This window comes from Microchirus variegatus (assembly GCF_963457635.1).
Source record: "Microchirus variegatus genome assembly, chromosome: 21".
Taxonomy (NCBI): Eukaryota; Metazoa; Chordata; class Actinopteri; order Pleuronectiformes; family Soleidae; genus Microchirus; species Microchirus variegatus.
This window is the reverse complement of record NC_139822.1, coordinates 17151978-17175452: the sequence shown is the minus strand read 5'-3', so window position 1 is coordinate 17175452 and position 23475 is coordinate 17151978. Positions and strand designations below refer to the sequence as shown.

At 38.3% G+C, this 23475-nt stretch overlaps 1 protein-coding gene across 1 annotated transcript in view; it reads left to right on the top strand.

The window, feature by feature from the left end:
* Nucleotides 1–5057: 5057 nt before the first annotated feature.
* Nucleotides 5058–23475, top strand: part of sfmbt1 (Scm like with four mbt domains 1) — a gene marked incomplete at its 3' end in the record, with an annotated part of 31967 nt that continues 13549 nt past the window's right edge. Inside the window, exons 1-8 of the mRNA XM_083907969.1 lie at nucleotides 5058–5098; nucleotides 15911–15967; nucleotides 16060–16154; nucleotides 16605–16848; nucleotides 17764–17852; nucleotides 19115–19367; nucleotides 20613–20710; nucleotides 22479–22580. Of these exons, the coding sequence (XP_083764095.1) occupies nucleotides 15943–15967; nucleotides 16060–16154; nucleotides 16605–16848; nucleotides 17764–17852; nucleotides 19115–19367; nucleotides 20613–20710; nucleotides 22479–22580 (906 nt within the window). The 5' untranslated portion in view covers nucleotides 5058–5098; nucleotides 15911–15942. The remainder of the gene's footprint in view (nucleotides 5099–15910; nucleotides 15968–16059; nucleotides 16155–16604; nucleotides 16849–17763; nucleotides 17853–19114; nucleotides 19368–20612; nucleotides 20711–22478; nucleotides 22581–23475) is intronic.

The following is a 23475-nucleotide window of genomic DNA, read 5'->3' as shown; positions in this document are numbered from 1 at the left end:
ACAAAAAAAAAAGACACAAAACAATGGCTTCCACCGAGGAAAATCGCGGTCTTTGCTCCCGACTCGTCAAACGTTTGAAACCTTCCCGTATCCTGACGTCGGATAAAAGAAGAAGAAGAAGGTGAACAGATGTGGGCTTGACTGTGATTTTAAACAATAATAATAATATGTTTTACTGGTGTTTAAAAGAATAATCAGTGGTCAAAGTGTATAAAAGGAAAATTAAGGGACAAACCGGTGTTTTGCATAATCAACGCTGGAGCGGGTCGTCGATTAAAACCTTCACTTTTTCTTCTTTGCAATCGTCACGTTTGGAATTATCTCTGAAGATTTGAATGCACAGGCAAATGCTGGAGACTTTTATTTTGTTAAGACAAACAAATACGTGTGTGTGTGTGTGTGTGTGTGTCTGAATGTGTGTGTGTGTGCAGGTATTTTCTTAAATGCTGCTGCTGCGTTGCTAACACTGTCTGCTCTACGATGAATCCACGGCGTCGCAGGAAACAAAGGGGGGATTAAATTAAATGAGGGACGGCGATATAACCGTTAACGACCGATATAAACCCGATATCAGTCCGATAACTGTTTCAAAGACATAATTCTCCAGCTTTGTCACGAAAGAAATACACAAATCGCAGATTATTTTATCTGTCCGATATCTGATACCGGTATCGGACCAATACTGATCACCGAGTATCGTATATATCGTCTCATCCCTAATTTAAATCCCACTTATTTAAAGGGTTTTAAAGGACCGATTATAAGGGTTTAAAACAGCGACCTCTAGCGTTTAAACTGCAATCTCCTCATTATAGGTGCGGGGGGGGGAAAAAATAGCAATATTTTTTTTTACTTTTTAAAAAAAATTTTTTATTGATATAAACAAACATGAATATTTTTGTGGATTAGCATTAAAAAAATATTTTTTAAAAATCAATGACGTTTCAGTCCACTAGAAGTGCTCACTCTCACCAGAGCTCTTGTGTGAGTATATCGTAAGATATAGTTACTCGGAGAATTCGGAATTTCCGAGGTCAGGGAGCGCCGTTCCAAAACCCTAATCCCAACTAAAACTTTACCGTTAAAAGCAAATCTGACGTAGAAATGTTGCTACGCTGTTTGTGCGCGTTGTTATCGTCTGGTAACGCTAACAGTTGCTAAATATGGCTAGCCTCCCGAGATACGTATAAGTTGAACGCTGTGAAGTCCACGGAAGAGAGTTTTAAACTTAACCGTTGAACTTTTTGTTTGAGACGCTTGTTTCTTTGTCTCGTTCCGTGAATAGCCTCTGAAAATTTGTTTGTTTTCGCACACTTTTTCCTCGTGACGGTTACATTTTTACGTGCCATTGATGTCGAAACCTAGCGCTGCACATCAAAGGAGAAACGCTTGTCGTAGCAGTTTGGTACTTGACCTTGTTTCTGTAGGTTTATTGAAGGATGTTGTTATGTGTGAGGGAGTGAATTTGTTTTTTTTTTTACAGGAAACAGGGTTTTTGTTTGTTTGTTTTTGGAAAAATGTCCTGCATTACTTGAATGTAGGAATGAATTTTTTAACGTGGAAATAATCGCGCTGTCTGAGGTAAAGCTAACATGTAACCATGAACTGTCTCTGAGTGAAGGGTGTACGATATTATTATATATATTTTTTATTTTATTTCCTCTTCTTTTACATCTGATTATGAATAAAAATATAAATAAATTAATTAATTATAAACTCCACTTTTACATCTTTCCTGGCGTCCACTTCATTGATACATTTTTACGCAATGTATCTTTAAAACATTTTGTGTAATTTATCGCAGTTTAAAACCCTGTACTGCTACAAAAAGTTATTTTATTTTTTAATTTATATTTAAATTATTTATTTGGCTGTTTATTTTTGAATATTCGACCTTATATAATTATAATAATATAATGTTATTAATAACAGAAACCGCAGAGACAGCGCCACCTATTGTTATAGATTAGGGTACTCTGCCATTATTATTATTATTATTGTTAATATTATCATTATTATTAGTAGTAGTAGTAGTATTATAGGATGTACGTAAGTAGTTCTTCAAGGCTGTTTTGTGTGGCTTTGCTGCCATCTAGTGGTCAGGTGCTGTCACTGCTTATTTCCACACGTCTTTATGAGTGGATTTAAAGAGGCGTACATTCCTGCAGTGCGCACGGCTGACCTGTCCTCTGTCCTCTGTGTCCTCTCTGTCTGTCCTCTGTCCTCACATGCACACGCACACGCACGCGCACACGCACACACACACACAGTGAACAAACAGGCAAATATGAAGCAAGACCAAACCGCAGCCTCCTCCTCTGTCTGCTGCTGCACCCACAGATTAAAACACATAATAATAATAATAATATTATTAATGCTAAGTATAATTAGATAAAATAAAATAAAAAAAATAAAACATAATAACCCACACCACTATAACATGAAAAATATAAATATTGATGCTGAAAAACATTGAAATAAATGACATTTTCTTCTCAAACAGAATAGAATGTGTTCATTCCCTCCCTCCCTCGATTGTTTCCACACCTCGTGCAAAAATCGGATTGCTTTTTTTTTTTTTTTTTTTTTTTTTTTTACTGTGGCTCACAGTTTCCATCTCAACCAATCATAGAGGGCGGATATGATTCACCACCATATGTGTTCATTATTACATACATACACATTCAGTTATTTATTCATTCCAACCCTTCTTTACTACTGTTATAATAGGCATCATGCGTGTGTGTGTGTGTGTGTGTTTGAGCAGATTATTTAAAATGCAGGTTTTTTTTTTAAATCCCCCCAAAAAACCTCCAGAATTAAGATTATTGTGCTAAATATGATGTTTTCAAGCGCATTCTCGTGATTTATTTGATCAATGCTATCATAAAGTAGTGCTTTGTGGTGTCATTTATTTCACCTATATAAAACATTTTTTTAGGTCATAATATTTTTATTTAAAATGCGGATTTTTATGGCAAAAAAAATGTGAATAAGTGCCGTTAATCCCAGTTCTCAAGTGTTGATTCCGCTGGGAATAAAAGCGACTCATCAACACCGTCTGTATTGGGATTAAAACCAGATTAAGACTGTTTTTTCCCGGTTTTTGTCTCTTATAGATTGACACAAATGCATTTATTCATATATTTAATCATATATACGGTGTGTGTCGGTGGTTTTATTGTGTGTGAGAGTGTGTGAGGGTGTGTGTGTGAAGATGGAAGTCAGAGTGTGTGTGTGTGTGTGTGTGTGTGTGATCGTGTAGAGCCGGGCTCAGAGGCATAAGAGGCGGCCGCGCATGCGCACTGGCCGTTTTGTGCCATATTGGAATGAGGTCGTGAACGAGAAGTGCGTCAAGCCGGCGAGACTCTGCGCGCGACACACCGGAAGTGTGGCGGATTTTACCCGCAACACAAAAAGCGCCACGATCTTCATCCTCCTCCAGAAGAAGAAGAAGAAGAAGAAGAAGAAGAAAAACACCCAGAGTTAAAGGTATAGTCCCGGTTATTTATGTTTGTATGTTTTAAAATGAAATAGTTTTATAAAAACAAAAGTTTTAAGTCAGGATAAATAACGTGGAAACAGAAAGAAAGAGTGTATGAAACGATATTGGCGTTTTTCTGAAACTTTTACATAAATTATGCACAATATAAGTCAAATTTAAGTAGTAAAATACTGTACAAGAGCAGTAAAACCAAAATGAACTGTATATTTTATCACCTAAACCAGAGGTCTCTAAGTTGAAGGCGGCCATTTTGGCTCAAACAGCCACTACATCGAGCGAAAACACCAAAATTAGACCAAAGTGTTGTTGTTTTTTAATTTCAGCTTTGCCATCGTGTGACATTAAGAGAATCCTTACATTAACTTAATCCTTTTCCTGTCCAGACTTACCTGGACTTATCAAATTTTGACATACGGCTACTTCCTGTCAAAACAGGAAATTAGCCTATATCATTTTTCAAGGATTTCTAAATGAAACCATCTTGTTGTCTTCTCGTTTTAGCTTTAACTATTCATGTAGAATATATGTAAATATACATTTTAAAGGTACAGTGTGTAAAATGTATTGGTGAAACCCACCTGTCCCTTCCAAGTGTGTTGGAGACCATATGTAGCCTTTAGCTAGCATCACAATTCTGGAGTATTAAAACAACAATTCATGCTATCAGGTGACTGTAGACTTGGGAAAAAAATTATTATGATCTATATCTAATAATTAATGCTAAATGAAAACAATTCACCTATATTTTACAAGATAGTGATAGTTATAATGTCTTATAACTGTCATTTATATTACAGTTGTGTTGAGCTGAAACAATTAATCGATTACTTAATTCATCATCAACTACTTTGATAATCGATTCATCGCTTTGAGTTTTTTTTTTCATTATTAAAATTGATTGTTTTAGCATCTTAAATGTGAATGTTTTCTTTGTTTCTTTGCTCCATATGACAAAGAAATCATTAAAAGTGACTCACAAATTGTCCACAAATTGGTATGTGGACAAAACAAGACATTCTTTACCATATTGTATTTTATTTTTACTCTTATCTTTACGTTTTATTTCTTTTTTAACTTATATTTAGAGAGTAATTTTTTTTTTTTTTTACCATATTGTATTTTATTTTATTCTATTTTTACTTCTTCTATTTTTTTTAATTCATTCATTTCCAGGTTTGACAAACGCTAATCAACATTTTCTTAACGTTTTCTGACATTTTATGGACCAAACGATTACCCGATGAATTGATTATAAAGTTGTGTGTGAAAAAAAATAAAATGTTAAAACTGCTTTAATGGCAAGTTAAAAATGAGTCTTTATAGTATAGACATTAAAGTATATATTTATTTGCTTTGTTCCTTTCATGTCCCTTCGTGGGCTCCGTACACCAGACAGCGACCTCGCGCGTTTACAGCGGCACCACCAGCGCTTTATTCTGAAAGAGCCAACCGGAAACCGCCGTCACGTACACGGCGTAAAGCGTCACACTTTGAGCTGTTCGTGCTGCTGCTGCTGCTGCTGCTGCTGAGAGCGAGCAGGCGGAGAGAGGAACGGCATCAAAAAAAAAACCCACTTGGAAAAACTACTTATCGGTAAGAGGCGAATTCCGCGACCAGATATTCAAACGCCGCGTGTTGTCGGTCGCGAGATGTCGGCGGTGTTTTGTGCCGCGGGGCCGCGTCCGTCTTTTTTCCCGTCTCTCAAAAAGATGGGTCGGGTTGTTCGGTCGAGTGTGAGCTGCTCGTCAGTCAGTTACTGCCCTGCTGCTGCTGCTGCTGCTGCTGCTGCTTCTTCTTCTTCTATATTCCTCAAAGCCGTCACGTCCAGAAACTTGACTCGGACGCAGGCGATATTTTGTTTGTTGGCGTGTGTCCACACGGACTGTTGTTGTGGCTGCACACGCGCGCGCGGGGCAGCTCACGTTGTTTTTTTATTCGTTGGCCATTAAATGTGATGATTATCTCGGTGTGTGTGTTTTGTGCGAAAGTTAAGACGCTGTAGTCTCTCGCTCCCTCTTCTGTGTGTGTGTGTGAACACTGCGGTTTCTCCTCTCCACACACACACAGTCGGTGCTAAATGTGAACGCCGCTTACACTTGTTTAAAAAAGATTGTGTGGATTGTGTGGAAATTTCCACCCATTCGCCCTTGACTAACTCTGTGTAACGTTTTCTTACATAAGGAACGTTTGTGTGACCTCAGTTCATGTGAAAATAGTCAGGAAAAACAAAATAACCCCCTTAAAAATGTGTTAAAATTTCAATGTGTAGTTTTGTTGACTAATTGTTCCCCCCCCCCCCCCTGTGGTTTTGATATAACTTCCCCTGAATTGTGCAACTTGATAAAGCAGCTGCTCTTCTGCATTTGAGTGTCAAAATATTTGTTGTTGTTGTTTTCTGCATGACTGTTGTCTTTGTTTATCGGTTATAAACGTCAGCGTTTCCTGCCACGATTATCCTGATAAAAAGTAATTGCGATTTATGGTTTATTATTGCAATAATTGTAACAAATATCGATTTTTTTTACACCTACATTAGGTTTGCATCCATTAGCTTTCTGTAAAAATGTACACCAATATGCACGGATGGGATACATAGGAAAGTTTTTGCCTAAAACAACATTATTTTGCGTTACTAAAAAGAATTACAGTACGTTACAAACATTGCGAAAAAGTACATCACTAAAAAACGTGTTAAAAATGTTGTGTTATTTTGTAAACATGACAAAATGTAATATTACAGATAACATGTAACTGACTTATAACTGAAACTGAAAATAATGAATTTTTCTTCAATACTCAGTATTTTGCCACATCGTGATCATAATCATATTGCGAGTTAATTATTGTGATTGTCGTATCGTGGCTTAAATATTGTGACTATATTGTATCGTGACTTAAAAATCGCGATATCATAACGTGGTAATACTGTATTGTGACTATCGAATATTGAGATAATATCGTATCACGGCTTAAATATTGTGGTAATGGTGTTGTTACTTAAATATCGTGATCTCATAATGTGATAATACTGTATCGTGACTTAAAAATCGCACAAATATCGTATTGTGACCTATTGTGCTTATATTGTATTGTGACCTAAATACCCTGAGAATATTTTATCGTAACTTGGATATCGTCATAATATCGTATCGCAACTTACATTTTGTGTTACTATCGTCATAATATTGCATTGTGACTTAAATATCGCGATAATAACGTATCGTGACTTTGATACCGCAATAATATCGCATTGTAACCTATTGTGCTTATGTTGTATTGTGACCTAAATATCGTGATAATATTGTATCGTAACTTAAATATCGCGATAACATCGTATCGCAACTTACATTTTGTGTTACTATCCTATTGTCATAATATTGCATTGTGACAAATATCGCGATAATATTGTATCGTAACTTAAATATCGCGATATCATCGTATCGCAACTTACATTTTGTGTTACTATCCTACTGTCATAATATTGCATTGTGACTTAAATATCGTAATAATATCGCATCGTGACTTTAATATCGTATTGTGACCTATTGTGCTTATATTATATTGTATTGTGATATTTCGTGATATCGGGTGATCTTACTCCCAGTTCCGACTTCCGATGTAAATGGGACGCAGCATTAGCCGTCCAACACCAGAGGGTGGCGCTAGACACACTGCAGTCCTTTGATTGATCCTGAGAGAACCATCACTCCTGTAAATGGAACTCTGAATATTTTTTTAATTCACAGGCAGAATCGTTTAAGAATCGAGTTCTACTGGAGTTTATTTCAGTTTCCTAAAAAGACACAGAATGCTGCAGAGTTTGTTTTAAATATAAATGTAAATGCTTTGAGGACAGTAAACACAGTTCCCCTTCACTTCCCTTTTTATTGTGTGCACAGATGTTTCAGAGGCTGATATCTCTCTGACCCTGGAACCATAAAACCAAAAAAAAAACCCACACAGTTTCCCAACAGTCCAGAGAGGGAAATTCTGCCCGCACGTCTCTTTAAGCTTCACTGCCGCAAACTCGTATCACACACTTCCACGGTATCTGAGTGAAAACAACATCACGGCCACAACAACAAACAAGTGCTTTGTCGTCGAAGAGGCTTTTGGACGTTAATGTGGACGTTAAAGACGAGCCGAGCGCTCGTTTTCTGCTACATTACTGTCGCTAATGTAAAGTCGTCTGTCGCCGCTGATCCGCAGATTCCATTAAACGTGAAATGTTTCACTGGAGAATTTCACTTTTATTGGAGGCGGACTTTGATTCTGTTTACCGGAGAAACTGCCGCACAGTGTGTGTGTGTGTGTGTGTGTGTGTGTGTGTGTGTGTGAGGTCAAACTGTGATTGTTTATGTTCAAAAATTCTGACCTTGTGAGGACATTTTGGCGTTATCAGTTAGACCTGGTTTTAGGGTTAGGTTTAGAATTAGGTTAGGCATTAACTAGTTGTTGTTGTTTAGGTTAAGGATCAGGCTTTAGGTAATAGGGTATAATATGGGACCTTTAAGGTGGTCCAAATGAATACAAATGAAGTCCTTATTAGACTAGTGTGAGTGTGCTTGTACATTTCTGTAGTAGGCTGCTTTGTGGGGACATTTTGACCTTGTGAGGTCGCTGGTTCTCACTCTAAAGGGGTTTGTTGAGGTTTAAAACTGAGGTATGTATAGGGTTAGACATTTAATCATGTGTTTGTTGGCTCTTTTCTACGTTTTCCGGCATAAACGTCACTAAAAACATGTTAAAAATGTTGTGTTATTTTGTAGACATTACAAAATGTAACACAAATACACAGTATTTTACAATATCGTAAATACCGTGATAATATCGTATCGTGACTTATATTGTGATATCATAAAATTGTATCGTGACTTAAATATCATGATATAATATCGTATCGTGACTTAAATATCGTGATAATATTGTATCGTGACTTATATCGTGATATCATAAAACTGTATCGTGACAAATATCGTGACTAATATCGTATCGTAACAATACTGTGTCCTGGCTTAAATATTGTGATATAAGTCACAATAAGTCACGATACTAGACTTATATCGTGACATCACAAAACCGTATCGTGACTTAAATATCGTGATAATATCGTATTGTGACTTATATCGTGATATCATAAAACTGTATCGTGACAAATATCGTGACTAATATCGTATCGTGACTTATATTGTGATGTCATAAAACTGTATCGTGACTTATATCGTGATATCATAAAACTGTATCGTGACTTAAATATCGTGATAATATCGTATCGTGACTTAAATATTGTGATAATATCGTATCGTGACTTATATCGTGATATCATAAAACTGTATTGTCACTTAAATATCGTGATAATATCGTATCGTGGCTTAAATATCGTGATAATATCGTATCGTGACTTTAATATCCTAATATCATATTTATAGTTGTGTGTGTGTTTGTGTGTTACTGTAGTAGTAGTACTATGTAGTAGGCTGCTTTATGGGGACATTTTGACCATTTTGACATTTTTGCTTGTTCTCACCACTGTAAAGGGGCTTTTTGAGGTTTAAAACTGAGTTTAGGTTAAGGGTTAGACATTTAATGATGCGTTTGTTAGCTCTTTTTGACGTTTTCCGGCATAAACGTTGACCTCGTCGGGACCAGAAGTCCTCGTGGAGAGTGTGTTTGTGTGCTTTCACGTGTCTGTGGACGGCTGTGAGGTCCAATTCAGACTCCAGTCTATTCTTGTGAGGACATTTTGGCTGCTTCTCACGACGTTAAAGGGGCCTTTGGAGGGTTGAGACCTTTTAGAACTGAGTTTTAGGTGAAGGGTTAGCCATTTAGTCATGTGTGTACATATGTATGTGTTCCTGTATTTATGACCTTTAGCTCATCAGGACCAGTAAAAGTCCTTATGGACACTGAGTGTGTGTGTGTGTGTGTGTGCTTTTGTGAGGGCGTTTATGCTGGATCTCACAATTTCATAAGACTTTTTGAAGTTTAACTAAGACATGGTTTTAAGGTTAGGATAAGAACTGGTTTCAGAATTTAGAATTTTAACCCGTTCGTTTCACGCACACCAGTTATCGGGTTCCTTGCTTGTCCTGGGATTCAAACCGCCAACCCTCCTCCGTTTACGAGCCCAATTCCTTTCCTCTTGGCCTCGGGCTGCCCGTTTTATGTTCAGGTTTTTACGTTTACATTTTAGGTTAATTAAGGGTTAGGCATGTGCACTTTAGGACACTTCTCTGTCATAAACACTGAACTTGTCAGGACCAGTAGTCCTTATGGAGACTAAAACCTGGTCCTAATGAGGCACAATTACATTTTTTTTTTTTTGAAGAAATGGTTACGCTTAGGACTGAGATTTGAATTGTGGTTCAGTTGAGGTTAGGGTTAATCATTAAGGTTAAGAGGATAAGGCTTTGGGTTCAGACTCAATGAATGAATGGAACTCAATGCAGTGTCCTGAGAAGAATAGCGATACAAACCTCTGTGTGTGTGTGTGTGTGTGTGTGTGTGTCTGTAGTCTCAAAATCTTCCTCTTTATGGGGGACATTTTGATATGTGAGGACATTTTTAACCTTAAAGGAGTTTTGAAGAAGACCTTTTAGAACTGGGTTTATTGCATATATTTGTCCATGTGTGCTTGTATTGGTTGCCTCTTTAGGACCAGTAGTCCTCATGGAGACCAAAACCTGGTCCTAACTTCTGAGGACCTGGATGAGTTTTGGATTGGATATATTTGAATTGTGGTTATGAACAGGTTAATGTGTGGAGTTAACTTGTCGTTTTTTAAGTTTAAGAAAATGGTCTTTATGGGGACATTTTTGACTAATTTTCACAACTTGTTAGACCTGTTAGAACTGGGTTTAAGTTAAGTGTGAGGCGTTCAATAGTTTGTGCACACGTGTGCTTGTATTTGATGCCTCTTTATGACCTTTTTCTGGGTTTTCTGAGGAGCTAATTTCAGGTTTTTGATAGAGTGAAATAAATTGTGGTGAAGTTTTAACCCCTTAGTGCCGCATGTGCACCGTTGGTAAAATAATACACAACTCCTTCTTCAGTCTTTACAAAAAGTGTATTTTCGTCTTCTGTGTTGTTGAGTCAAAGCAAAAAAAGAATGCAGTACTTTTTTGCCCGGGTGTGTTTATATAGCTGGTGAAAATTAAATATTTTCAATTTTTTGTTTATACTTTGTGCGTAAAAGAGGATGTAAGACCCTAGGGATGCGAGTCTTTGGGTGGCTCTTGATTCGATTCAAATGATTCTCGATTCAAAAATTGACACGATGCATATTGTGTTAAGGCAACTTATGGCATCAAAACAATCCAGTTTGTATAAGATAATGTTATAATGTGATCACACAAAGGCAAACTTAAGACAAAAAGTTAACATTTATTTATTCAAAACAAATAAAAACTTACTTCCTGTACAAAAAAAATAACTTGCGTGAATAAAAGCATAGACTAGCTGCCCTTTTCTCCCAGAAGTTACAAAAATAAACTGTACACAAATAACACAAACCGGTGTTTTGTGTGGTTTTTCAAAATAGAAACTTCTAATTTAATTTTCAGAATTGTGAATGAGAAGAATCGTGATTCCTATGTGAATCGATTTTGTTCCTCCACCCCTATATATAAGACACTATATTCTTATAACTTCTGTATAAACGTCTTAATATGGTCACGTAAAAACAGCAGCTAAGGGTCAGGCATTAACTGGTTATAGTTAAGGTCACGGGTTAATAATAACACTTTGCTTTTGGCTGTTTTCAAATGAATGGAAATAAGTGCCGTGTCCTTAGTAGAAGAGCTATGCAAGTGTGTGTGTGTGTGTGTGTGTGTGTGTGTGTGTGTGTGTTGTTAAATTGCATTTCCTGCTCAAGGACCTCTACGGTTCATGAAGGCCTGTTTAGAAATGCTCAGTTGAATGCTAAGTGCTGATAAGAAAATAATTCAGTAAAGTGCTTGTATAGAGGATGTAGTGAGGATCTCGTGCGTGTGTGTGTGTGTGTGTGTGTGTGTGTGTGTGTTGGTTGCAGACTGCTGATGTCTCTGCTCCACTTTGCTCTGTACCAAACAGAGGAGGGAAGTTGCTTTTCTTCCTGTGCTGCACAAACTCTCTGCCTCAGCAGCTCCGCTCAAAGCAAACCTTTTTCTTTCTTTCCTTCGTTCGTTTGGTTTCTTTTTTTCACGACGCGCCCCGTTGCCGTTAAGTGTCGTCATGTTGGGAAAACACCGAGACTCCTTTTCCCCATCGCCCGCCGATTTAAGTCTAAAATTGCATCAGCACAGCAAACTTCCCGCAGCTCCGTCGCAGAAGGTCACGGGAACTTCCCTCTGAAAATAATATTCATGACATTGAAGTAGGGGCAGTTTCTAAATGAATTGACTATTTTTTTATCATTAAAACGAGATTTATCAGCTGCTTCAATGTGAATATGTTCTGTTTTTTTAAACAGAAATCATAAAAACTGATTAATTTCAGAATTTTTCAACATTTACGGCCCAAACAAGCACTCAATTAATCAAGAAGAAGCAAATAATCACAGAATAACGTGTTTTTGGTCAGGCAATCATCACTTTTCAACATTAATCTGACATTTTAAGGTGTAAACGTCAGAAATGCACAATATTAGGGCTTCAACTAACCATTATGTCCATAATCGATGCTTATTCGTAATCGTTTGGTCCATAAAATGTCGGAAAATATTGATCGGTGTTTCTCAAACCTGGAAAGGATGTCTGATTTGGTCCAAAAACCAAAAAACTATTCTGTTTTAATGATGTTTTCTTTGTTATATGGAGCAAAAAACCCCCGAAAATATTCACTTTAAGAAGCTGAAAAATCAGAAACACTGTAAAGCTTGATCGTAGAAGGTCACAGGAACTTCCCACTGAAAATAACGGTTTCTAAATGAATCGACTATTTTGGCAATCAATTCATTGGTTTATGAGGCTTTTTTTTTAAATCAATAAAACAAGATTTATCAGCTTCTTTAATGTGAATATGTTCAGTTTTTTTTTGTTTTTTTTACAAAAATCTTTAAAACTGATTAATTTCAACATTTTTTTACATTTATGGCCCAAACAACCGCTCGATTAATCAAGAAGAAGCAAATAATCACAGAATAACATGTTTTTGATCAGGCAAACATCACTTTTCAACATTGATCTGACATTTTAAGGTATAAACGTATAGTCAATAAGTTAGAGATGCACATTATTAGGGCTGCAACTAATGATTATTCGTATTTGTTTGGTCCGTAAAATGTCGGAAAATATTGATCGGTGTGTTTCTCAAACTCGAAAAGGATAAATTAATCATTAAAACAAGATTTATCAGCTTCTTTAATGTGAATATGTTCTGTTTTTTTAACAAAGAAATCATTCAAAGTGATTCATTTTGGTTTGTGGACAAAACGTTTCAACATTTTCTGAAAAACTAAAAACGACTCTATTTTAATGATGATTTCTTTGTTCTATGGAGCAAAGAAACCCAGAAATATTCACATTTTAGAAGCTGAAACAATCAGAAACACTGAAATTTGACCGTAGAAGGTCACAGGAATGTAAATGAATCAGCTGTTTTGATAATCAATTCATTGGTTTTTATCATTAAAACAAGATTTATCAGCTTCTTTAATGTGAACATGATCTGTTTTTTAAACAAAGAAATCATTACAAGTGATTAATTTCAACATTTTATGGCCCAAACAAGCGCTTGATAATCACAGAATAACATGTTTTTGGTTAAACGTCTAATTAATAAGTTAGAGATGCACATTATTAAGGCTGCAACTAACCGTTATATTCATAATCGATGATTAATCGTAATTATTTGGTCCATAAAATGTCAGAAAATATTGATCAGTGAAGGGACCTGGAAAACCAAAAACTATTCTGTTTTAATGATAATTTCTTTGTTATACGGAGCAAAGAAACCTGGGAAAATTCAATTTAAGAAGCTGAAAAATCAGGAAAACTTGTTTTAATTCCTTAAAAGCTCTCAATTAAAAGTTGGCGATTAATATAGCAATTGATTAATAATCGATAAGTCGAGGAATTATATATATCAGGAGTGATTGAGCCGATAACTTTGCACTTAACTGCAAAGATCGTTTCTGTCTCTTCTAAAGTGAAATTAAGGCAGATTTAAATGTTTTCCACTCCTTTGCTTCCAGTGTGACCTGCAGGGACAATGAGCCACTGGTGTGTGTGTGTGTGTGTGTGTGTGTGTGTGTTAGAGGGGGGGGGGGGGAGATAGAGGGAGTCAGGAGTCCCGGGGTCAGGAGGTGAAAGGCGGCGCTGATCCCGACAGAGCCCCGGGGTCGAGGCGGGGAGCGCGGCGGACTGCGGCGGCGGCTCTAATGGAGACGTCAGACGCCACAAAGACGAGTCTGACAGGTCGAGTGAAAGGAGCCGCCGCCGTGACAGAGCGCCTCATCCTCACACCCTGCACTGTGTGTGTGTGTGTGTGTGTGCACCCCCTCACACACACACACACTCCCCCATGCTCTCTCTCCTCATTCATGCCTCCGCTCTTGTTGTGTTAACTTATTTCTCCGGCTTTTTTTTTCCCACAATGCAGCGAGTCGGTTTGATGTGTCACAATTTTGACGTGCGTGTCCACGGACACGGTCGACACTGCTGCTCCTTTGAGTCTTCACGTCGTGGTCGTCGTGTGACGGGCGGGGGGGGGGGAGGGAGGATAGACAGATATTAGATACTGATTTTTTTTTTTTTTTTAGTTCTTTCTTGCAGAGATAGGTTTGTGGAGGTGAAGCTGCAGGAGATGAAACTCATTCCTCCATCACAGATCATCTGCTGTGTAACTTAGGTGGATGGCGTAGCCTGTGCCGCTCTAATGAAGAGCAAATATGCAGCATGTAGTGTCACTTTTTCATCAGATAAAGTGAATATTGAGCACGGATTTGTGTGTCTGAACAGATCAGAAAACTACAAATGAGTGAGTCAGTGCGGCCTTGAAACCTTGAGGCTTTTTTTTTTTGTAAAACAAAGCTGTTAATTTTCCTCGTCTGCGCTCAAATCTGAAGCCGTTATATAGTAGTTGCTGCACTGGCCACTTTATTAGGTACACAGGGTGACACCCAGTGTGGTTTTATGCTTTAGTTGGTTGGAATTGAACGGTTAATTGAAATGGCCATATTCTGCAATAATTTTACATTAACTTCAAGCCAAATCGTCTGTCATAATAATATGTAATAATTGTTTCACACAGATCTGCACAAATATCACACGGTTGTCATAAAATAAAATAAAATTCAATTCAATTCAATTCAATTCAATTGAAAATGAGAATGAGAAAAATTATAAATAAACATTACCATTCCCTCTCATATGGCAATTTTAGTCAAAAATCGCAATCGCAATAAGATATTTACGTGAAGCCTTGACTTTTTTGTTCAATAAAGATGTTCATTTTCTACTTTTCAGTGTTTTCTGTCATAACTGCCGTTATATGCACTCAGTGGCCACTTTATTAGGTACACATAGTGACAGCCGCTGTGGTGTTCTTCTGCTTGAAAGTTTGACCCGTGTTGCGTTCACAGATTGTCGTCTTTATACTTTATTTGGTCGTAATGAGCGATTATTTGAACCTCTTGTGGATTTTGAAAGTTTGTGCAAAGTAACGATTACTTTCTATTGGTTTTTCACTTTTTCTTAAATGTGTTTCTTTGCTCCGCGTGACGAAGAAATCATTAAAAGTGAATGGTTTTGGTTTGTGGACAAAACGAGACGTTCGAGAACAATCGTCATTTTACGGGATTGGAAATTTATGGACCAAACTATTTGATCGATGGACAAAATATATAAGTATAAGTTGCAGCTCCACACTTTACGTCACCTTTCTCTCTCGCTCTGATGCTCAGATTGAACATATTTCTCATGTCTTTGTGCCTAAAAGTGTTGAGTTGCTGCCAAATTGGGTATTATATACTGTCATTTTACATATAAGGGCAATATACACATACAATTCTATCCAACTTTATTTGTAAAGCACTTTAAAACGACCACAGTGAACCAAAGTGCTCGTTGTTTTTCTCTAATAAACTAATGCAGAGTAAGTGCTGCTCTGTAGCCGTGTACTGTATATGCAGAGCAGCCAGCTGTTGTAACTCTTGATCATGGTTCTCTCTTCTTCTCTGCGTAACTTTCTGCTGAGTCAGCGTTGGCCCGCGAAACGCTGAGCGCGCCGTTGTGAGTCGGCGGGATCACCTTCGTCATTAATCTTCGCGCCGGGGGTTTGTCGCAAAGAGTTTTCTCAGAGAAGGCGACGCGTCATTGTTTTTATGTTGTTTTTGTCTTGTTTTGTCCTCCTCGTTCGTCTTCATCTCACACACACACACAGGATAATTATAAATATGAATAATCGTCCTCTGCTTTCTCCTCACAGATCCCTTGCTTTGGCCTTGAGGGGGCGCCAGCATGAGTCAGGAGTCACTGGAGTCTGGTGAGGAAGGACTCTGTGAAGTAAATAAGATGAAATGTTGGAAAAAGGCAGTGTTTTTTTTAAATATACATATATATATGTGTGTTTTCCAGATGGAGACTCTGCTCAGGATGTGTGTGACTTTAACTGGGACGACTACCTGGAGGAGACGGGAACCGCGTCCGTGCCTCATCACGCCTTCAAACATGTGGGTGAACCAGTGCTACTTTGGTTTCCAAAACACGTGAATTAAATTTTTTGAAATTAGCCCTGGAAATTTGCATCAATAAAATGATCGTTTTCCCGTTAGCGGCGTCAACGTTAGCGCACGTTATGAGTCTCGGAAGTAACGCTAAACTTTAAAAACAGAGGCACACGTACGCAGTACACAGGTACGCTGGTTATTTGTAGCAATGCTCTTTTCGTTTAATAAACGGTGCTAAAGGAGCTAACGGAGCTAACTGGGCATGGAAAACTGGGTGACTTTAGAGACTAATTTCAACAATCGGGAGTGACGTAAAGCTTCTTTTTCCCAGTCGGTTGTCATGGAAACACGTCATGCGTTCAACATGCATTATCGTTAACCGCCGCTATTAATGCGCTAACGTGTCCAGCACTAGTTTTCAGTAAAGTGAATGTACGTCGTCATGTTTTTCAGGTGGACCAGGGTCTACAGACCGGACTGAGTCCCGGCATGAAGCTGGAGGTGTGCGCGCGCTCGGAGCCCAACGCCCCCTACTGGGTGGCCAACATCATCACCACGTGCGGGCAGCTGCTGCTGCTGCGCTATGAGGGCTACCAGGACGACCGGCGCGCCGACTTCTGGTGCGACCTCATGACGGCCGACCTTCACCCGCTCGGCTGGAGCCGCAAGCACGGCAAGACCATGAGAGCCCCGGAGGGTGAGGAGTTTACCTTACATCCACGTCTGTTTGTCCGTCAGTTTATGTTTAAAAGTGATGCCAGGCTGTTTGCTTTTAACTTTGAATCAATGGAACTAACAATATTGAATTTTAGCTAAACGCTGCTGGAGCTTCCTCCTGTTGTCAGTGATTTTAGAGCTGGTTGTTATGAATGCTCTAGCAGCAATGTTGATAATCCAACAATTGTTACACTTATTTATAAAATAATTAAAACTAAAGATGTTTATTGAATACTGGGGGACGAACTAATTAATTAATGGTAGAAGATTGTGCTCAATGGTTAGTCCATACATTTAGCACATATAGCCATTTTTAGCTAATTTTCCCGCCAATTTTACTGTTTAATGATAACAAATAATATTAACTTCAGTAACCGCTTATAATACAACACCAATGGTCAGTGGCTCTTGCCAATCTTTTTATTTAAATAATGTATCAACTAAATTATGAATCTAGGAGTAGTCAAACGTAACGAGGGTCAGTTTTATCAAATCTCTTGAGAACAGAATTTGTGCGTAATTTGTGCGTAGTTGATATTTTATCACACATTTATGTGGGAAAATCAAGAAAATAAATGAGCTTTTGGTCCATATTTCTGTTCTCACCTCTGTGTAATGTTATAGATTCATGATTATTATGAAAAATTAGCAACAGCATGACATTTTTAGAGCTAACACTTGATGTGATAAGAAATATTAATATTATTATTGTTATTATATAATGAATTACTACAGCAGCCCCCACATGCTTCGATTTCTGTGTTTTATCTTCATCTTCATCTTTGAGCCGAGATTCTGTGTGGGTTGTGTGTGTGATCCTGAAACCCACTCGGTTCATCAACTAAACTGTGAATGTGTGTGTGTTGTGTGTGTGTGTGTGTGTGATCCACCTCAGGTGTGCGTGAGAAGCACCAGGACTGGGAAGCTGTGCTGGAAAAGGCTTTGGCTGAGGAGTGCAGCGTTCCTGCCAACCTCCTGGAACTGGTAAGTCAGAATCTACGCTCAGTCCGTACTAACATGAGTCATTTGATGATGGTGATGGTAGTGAATAAGTGCTTGTAAAATGATAAAAATATCTAATAACAGAAAAATGTGTTTGAAGGATTACAAAAGTGAAAAATGTTAAAAATTCAGCGTGGTTCTCTGCCTGGAGACACTGAGGACTTATATGTGCTTTAGTGAGGACCAAAGCATCTTAACATCACTGTTTGTACACTATTTTAATGTCAAACCACTTTACTGTACAAAAATGTCCAGCTTTTTTTTGGACCGAACACAATAATTCAGATTTTCCAATGTAGAGCAACAACTAATTACTTTTTATTTCACAATCTATTAATCTGTCGATTCTTTTCTTGATTGTTTCGGTCGATAAAATGTCAAATGATGTGGAAAAATGTTGATATTTGTTTCCCCAAATGTCTTGTTTTAGTGATTAAGTGATTAAGCTTTTATTTTAATTTGTACATATGTACATAATCACATTTTTGTCACATTTACTCAGAGCATTGAGGCTATGTTAAAACGTATATACAGAGGCTATAAGAATGTGCAATATAGAGCGTCTTATGTCCTTTATTTTTCAGCCCAACCTATGGGCAGTCTGAAAAATATATATTTTTTCAATTTTCACCAACTATATAAACACGCCTTTATTTTAAGTACAGCAAAAAGTACTCATTTGATTTAAATTGGATTGAATTTGTGAAATTTGTCAAAGTTTCAAAGTTGACTGAATGTATGTCATGTGTTATTTGTTCCATCTGATACGTTTCCTTTATTTTCCCAGTCCATATTTATCGCATGTTGCAGGATCAGCTAACTGTGACGCGTTTAATTGCTGTCGCTAGCAATAATTGTCCGAAAAGATATTTCCCGCCATTTTTGGGTCCATTGTCCCAATATTTTCATTGTTTCTCACCAGAATAGTTTCCAAATAAAATGGGACCAAAATATGTGGATCTGGTTGCTGATAATGTGCTTCCACAATTTCTCCAGAGCTCGTGGTGCCAAATTTATTCTTGTGCCATTATTTTTTCATTATGTATTATTCAAATTACATGAAAAAAAAAAAAAATATTCCTTTGTTTGAGTGATTTATTTGTTAAACGGAGCAGCGAAAACCAAGAAATACTCAAATATACATAAAATTTGCACCATGTGACACATTTTACAGTTTAAAAAAAGATGGACGACATTGTCAGAAAACCCAGCTATAACCTATACCTTCTCATTCCTCCTCCCAGCCTCAGCGCGGTCGCGACCCCGTGAAGCTGCTCTGTGCCGGCTGTTACGTGGAGCTCCAGGACGGCGCCGACCCGGCGCTGGCCTGGGCCGCCGAGGTGGAGGAGAACGTCGGCGGACGCCTGAAGCTGCGGCTGGTGGGCACCGAGGGCCTCCCGGATACGCCCGCCACCGTCTGGCTCTTTTACCTCCACCCGCGCCTCCACCCTCCGGGCTGGGCCAAAGAGCGCGGCTGCACCCTCAGGCCTCCTGCAGGTCAGTGGCGCCCCGCGGGCCATCGCTGCGATTCCAAGGCCGTCATTCCCAACAGTTTTCAGGAAAAATGGAGCGCCATAAATAAACCCTGTGTAGAATTACAGCAACACAATCTAGTGTTGCGTTAGTAATTATGTTGTCTTATGTTTATTCACTCATATTAAGGCTCACATATGGCTGGATAATCCCCAAATTTGAAACTTTCCATGGGAATTTATAGGAATAAAGTGTAATTATTTTATTCTATAAAATAAAACTGCATTAAATAGTGCGCTGCGTGCCCGTGTTTGAGGAATACCATTGATATTCAGCTGTATTTGCATCAAATCTGATCGTTTTCGCCTAAGATTATGCTGCGATATATTATTTACCAACTGTATTTGAGTTCCCAATCTTCTATTTTGATAAATGTCAAGTTAATTCCCATAAATTCCTGTTAATTTCCATGGAAAGTTTCCCAACTTTACAACCCTACACCACACAACATACTTTTCTTACCGGGGTTAAATGGATCATCATATTGAGAAAGAAAGCCCTGGAATTAATTTAGTAATCGATTAATCAAGTAATTGTTTGAGCTCTAATCGGTAGATTACTATAAAATAATATTAAAACAGTGTGATGATGAATTACTGACAATTAAATTCATTGACAACTCATTTTATCATTGATTTTTGTCAACTAATCATTGAAGGCTGGACTAAAGAATCTCATTTTTTTTTCATTAACTTTATAATCAAAAATCATAACATAGAAATAATAGGTGTCTTCATCAAAGAATATGTTCAATTCTGGAAAATACGCCTGATTATATATTTAATATCAGGCCTTTTTCATATGTTGTGGCTGGGTTTGAATCTCAAAACAAAGCAGTGTTTAAAGGTAAACCTTCATAATCAGTTTTTTTTTCTATTTAAGTAAAAGTAACAAGCAAAGTTCAGCCTTTATTCTTCATCATTGTGCTTTTAAACCTTGTGAAACACATTCTGATAAGAGGTTTGTGTGTTTTGTGGTTGTGAAATTGCACTGAATTGATCTTTCTTTTTTAAGCTAAATAGGAAAAAAGCTGACGTGTCGGTCAAATACACGTCCACACAAATGGTTAAGTGCATTTATTGCAAAAGCAGACGAGCTGAACACGTGTGTAATGATTTAAATAATAATCCCTACGTCAGGACGTGGTCAGTTTTTTTTCTTTGCTCTTCAGCAGCTGATTTGTTTGTCATTTGCCTGTTTTTTGTTCAGATCTGCTGACTCTGAGGACAGAGGACGAGTGGGAGGAGGTGAGGCAGAGGATCGGAGATCTTCCTCAGGACGAGGCTCTGACTGCAGAGTTCAATAAGGTTAGACAAACACAGTGTCTTTATTATTGATTTGATAAAAGTTCAATCGGTGCGAGGTTTTTGTGATTCTGTCCTCCAGACTGAGGGTCAGAGACTTTGTTTTCCTGTGGAGGAAAAACACAAATTTGCCTTGAGGGAGAGTAGAAAGAGCAGGAAAGTGGTTTTTAAACGGCTATTTTCCTCCAATCAGAAGGTCAAAGTTCAATCTCGGGCTACAGCAACTACTCAGTGAATCACCAGCTCATTTGATAATTGATTTACTCAGCTTCAGTGTTTGTTTTTTGTTGATTTTTCAGCTTCTTAAATGTGAGTATTTTCTCCATTTAATAAATAAATCATTAAAACGGAATGATTTGACATTTGTGGACCGAATAACTCCAGAAAATAATCGACAGATTAATCGATAGGGAAAGTAATCACGCTAAATGTTGTCCTTGGTCAAAAACTTTGTGGTGAACAGGGCAGCGTCGAGTATTTCCAACAAGGTTCCCTGTAAGTCCTTGAAATCCTTGAAAGTTTGAATTTGAAAAATAACTGCCCTAAATAGACATTAATAGGTCATTGAAAGTGCTTGAATTTTGTGCAAAAAAAGGTAAATGTCGTCTCGCCTTGTTTGTTACGACGCCACCTACTGTTTCATGCGTGATACGTTGGACGTGGCCTACGCAGGATGAAACGCGGAGTCGTAATCACTAGCGGTGTCGTGGACGCTTGTCCGCCGTCTTGTCTCGGCAGTTGACGTGAGATTCCCTGCAGAACAATGAGCGAGTAAAGTTGAGCAAGAGAGCAAATGAGCAAAGTGAGGGCTGGAAAATAAAAATTCCAAGATGCTTCTCACCAAAGACTGACTTTGACGATCACTTGTCCAGATGCAAGGCCCTTGAAAAAAAATGTTTGAAATTAAAAAATCCACCAAAAAGTCCTTTGAATCCTTGAAAGTTTGAATTTTAAATAAATAGACACGAGTCATTGAAAGTGCTTGAATTTTGTGCAAGAAGGTGATATTTCGGTAAATGACTCTCTTGCACGATACGACGCCACCTACTGTTTCATGCCCTACGTTGCTTGACGTGGAATCAATTACTAGCGGTGTTGTGGACTCTTGTCCACTCTCTCTCTCTAAGCCGTTGATGTGAGATTCTGTGCAGAACAATGCATGAGTAAAGCAAAGAGAGAGCAAATTATGACTGTGATGCCTGAGAAATGCAAAATTCCAGGATCTCTCAATGTCTCACCAAAGACACATTTACAAAGACTGACATTGACCAAAAATCCCAAAAAGTACAGTCACTTGAATTTTAGGGGAATTGGTCCTGGAAAGACCTGGAAAAGTCCTTGAATTTGAAAGTCTTGGAGTTTGACCCAGTCAGGGTGAGAAAACCCAAACAAGAGATTTGAAATATTGGTCCCAACCATCACGAAATATAGGATGGTAACGTTCGCAGATTTCACAAAAACACGTCAATTAAAGAGGAATCACGTGCCGTATCTGCCAACAAACTCTCTCTGCATCACCAAATATCTAAAATTTGATATCAAATTTTGGTCCCTAAAGAGTAAATTTCATCAGATCCAACGCTAAAATACAGACTTTTACCATCACGTGTCATTTAATTTGAATAAAATTGTTTCATCAAATCACGATCGACGTTATCAATACCCTCAATAACGTGTTTACACTTCACCTGCAAAGGTCTGTCCACCTGAGTTCTGACACGATGCTATAAACTGTCAATAACATGTACCTGTGTGTGTGTGTGTCTCTCAGGATCAGCCTGCCGTCGCTGCTCATTGTTTTAAGGAAGGCATGAAAGTGGAGGCGGTTGACCCCGCTGCTCCCATTTCAATCAAACCTGCCACTGTCGCCAAGGTAACAGACGTTCCTGTCAAATCTGACTCTTCTCTTCGCTTCTCTGCTGTGATGTGATGATGTGTTGTTGTTTTTTTTTGTTCTTCCTTCCTCCGTTTGCTATTTATTGACTTGAGCTCCGTCTTTATCAGCGAAAACAAAGTGACCTTTTTTTTTGTCGTTGCGATGTAGAAAATAATCACCCACAACAGATCCTCCTCCTAGACTTGTGCAGATATTGATCAGATTGGTTTTGACAGCGAAAATAAATGAAAAACAAACGAAGCAAAACAAAGATAAATGATTTAAATTTCAAGGTGCTTGAAATTTAAATCTGGACAGTCTCTTGCGCTTAATCTCTCATTTTATTTTTTTGTGCTTTTCTCGTCGTGATAACCACTCGAAGCTGCTTTACGCTACAGTTCTGTCACTCGCTCACTCACATTCATACAGCACGGCTCTTTCTACCACACACACATCTTTTACAAAAACCCATTCATCCATTCATTCGCCGCCGTGCCGTGCCACAGCTGTCGGGAGCAACTTTTGGGGGTTAAGTGCCTCGCCCCGGGGGGCACGTCGGCATGTAGGCTAGCGTCGCCGGGGGGAATCGAACGCACAAGAAACCCTCTCGACCTTCCGGTTGTAAGACGACTACTGTGGCTACAGTGACGCGAGGACATTGTCCAAATACATAAGTCACTCTCCTCCATTGTTGGTGTTTTTCCTGCATTTGTGTTTTGAAAAACAATGGTACACTGTACATACACTATATGGACTAAAGCGTTGGTTCTCAAAGTGCAGCCCGGGGGCCAATGGCGGCCCGCAGAAACATTTCTGGCGGCCCCGCAATGAATTACAGTTGATAGTTTTAATCCAGGAGCTACTAAGCTTGTTAAATGTTTATTGGACATTA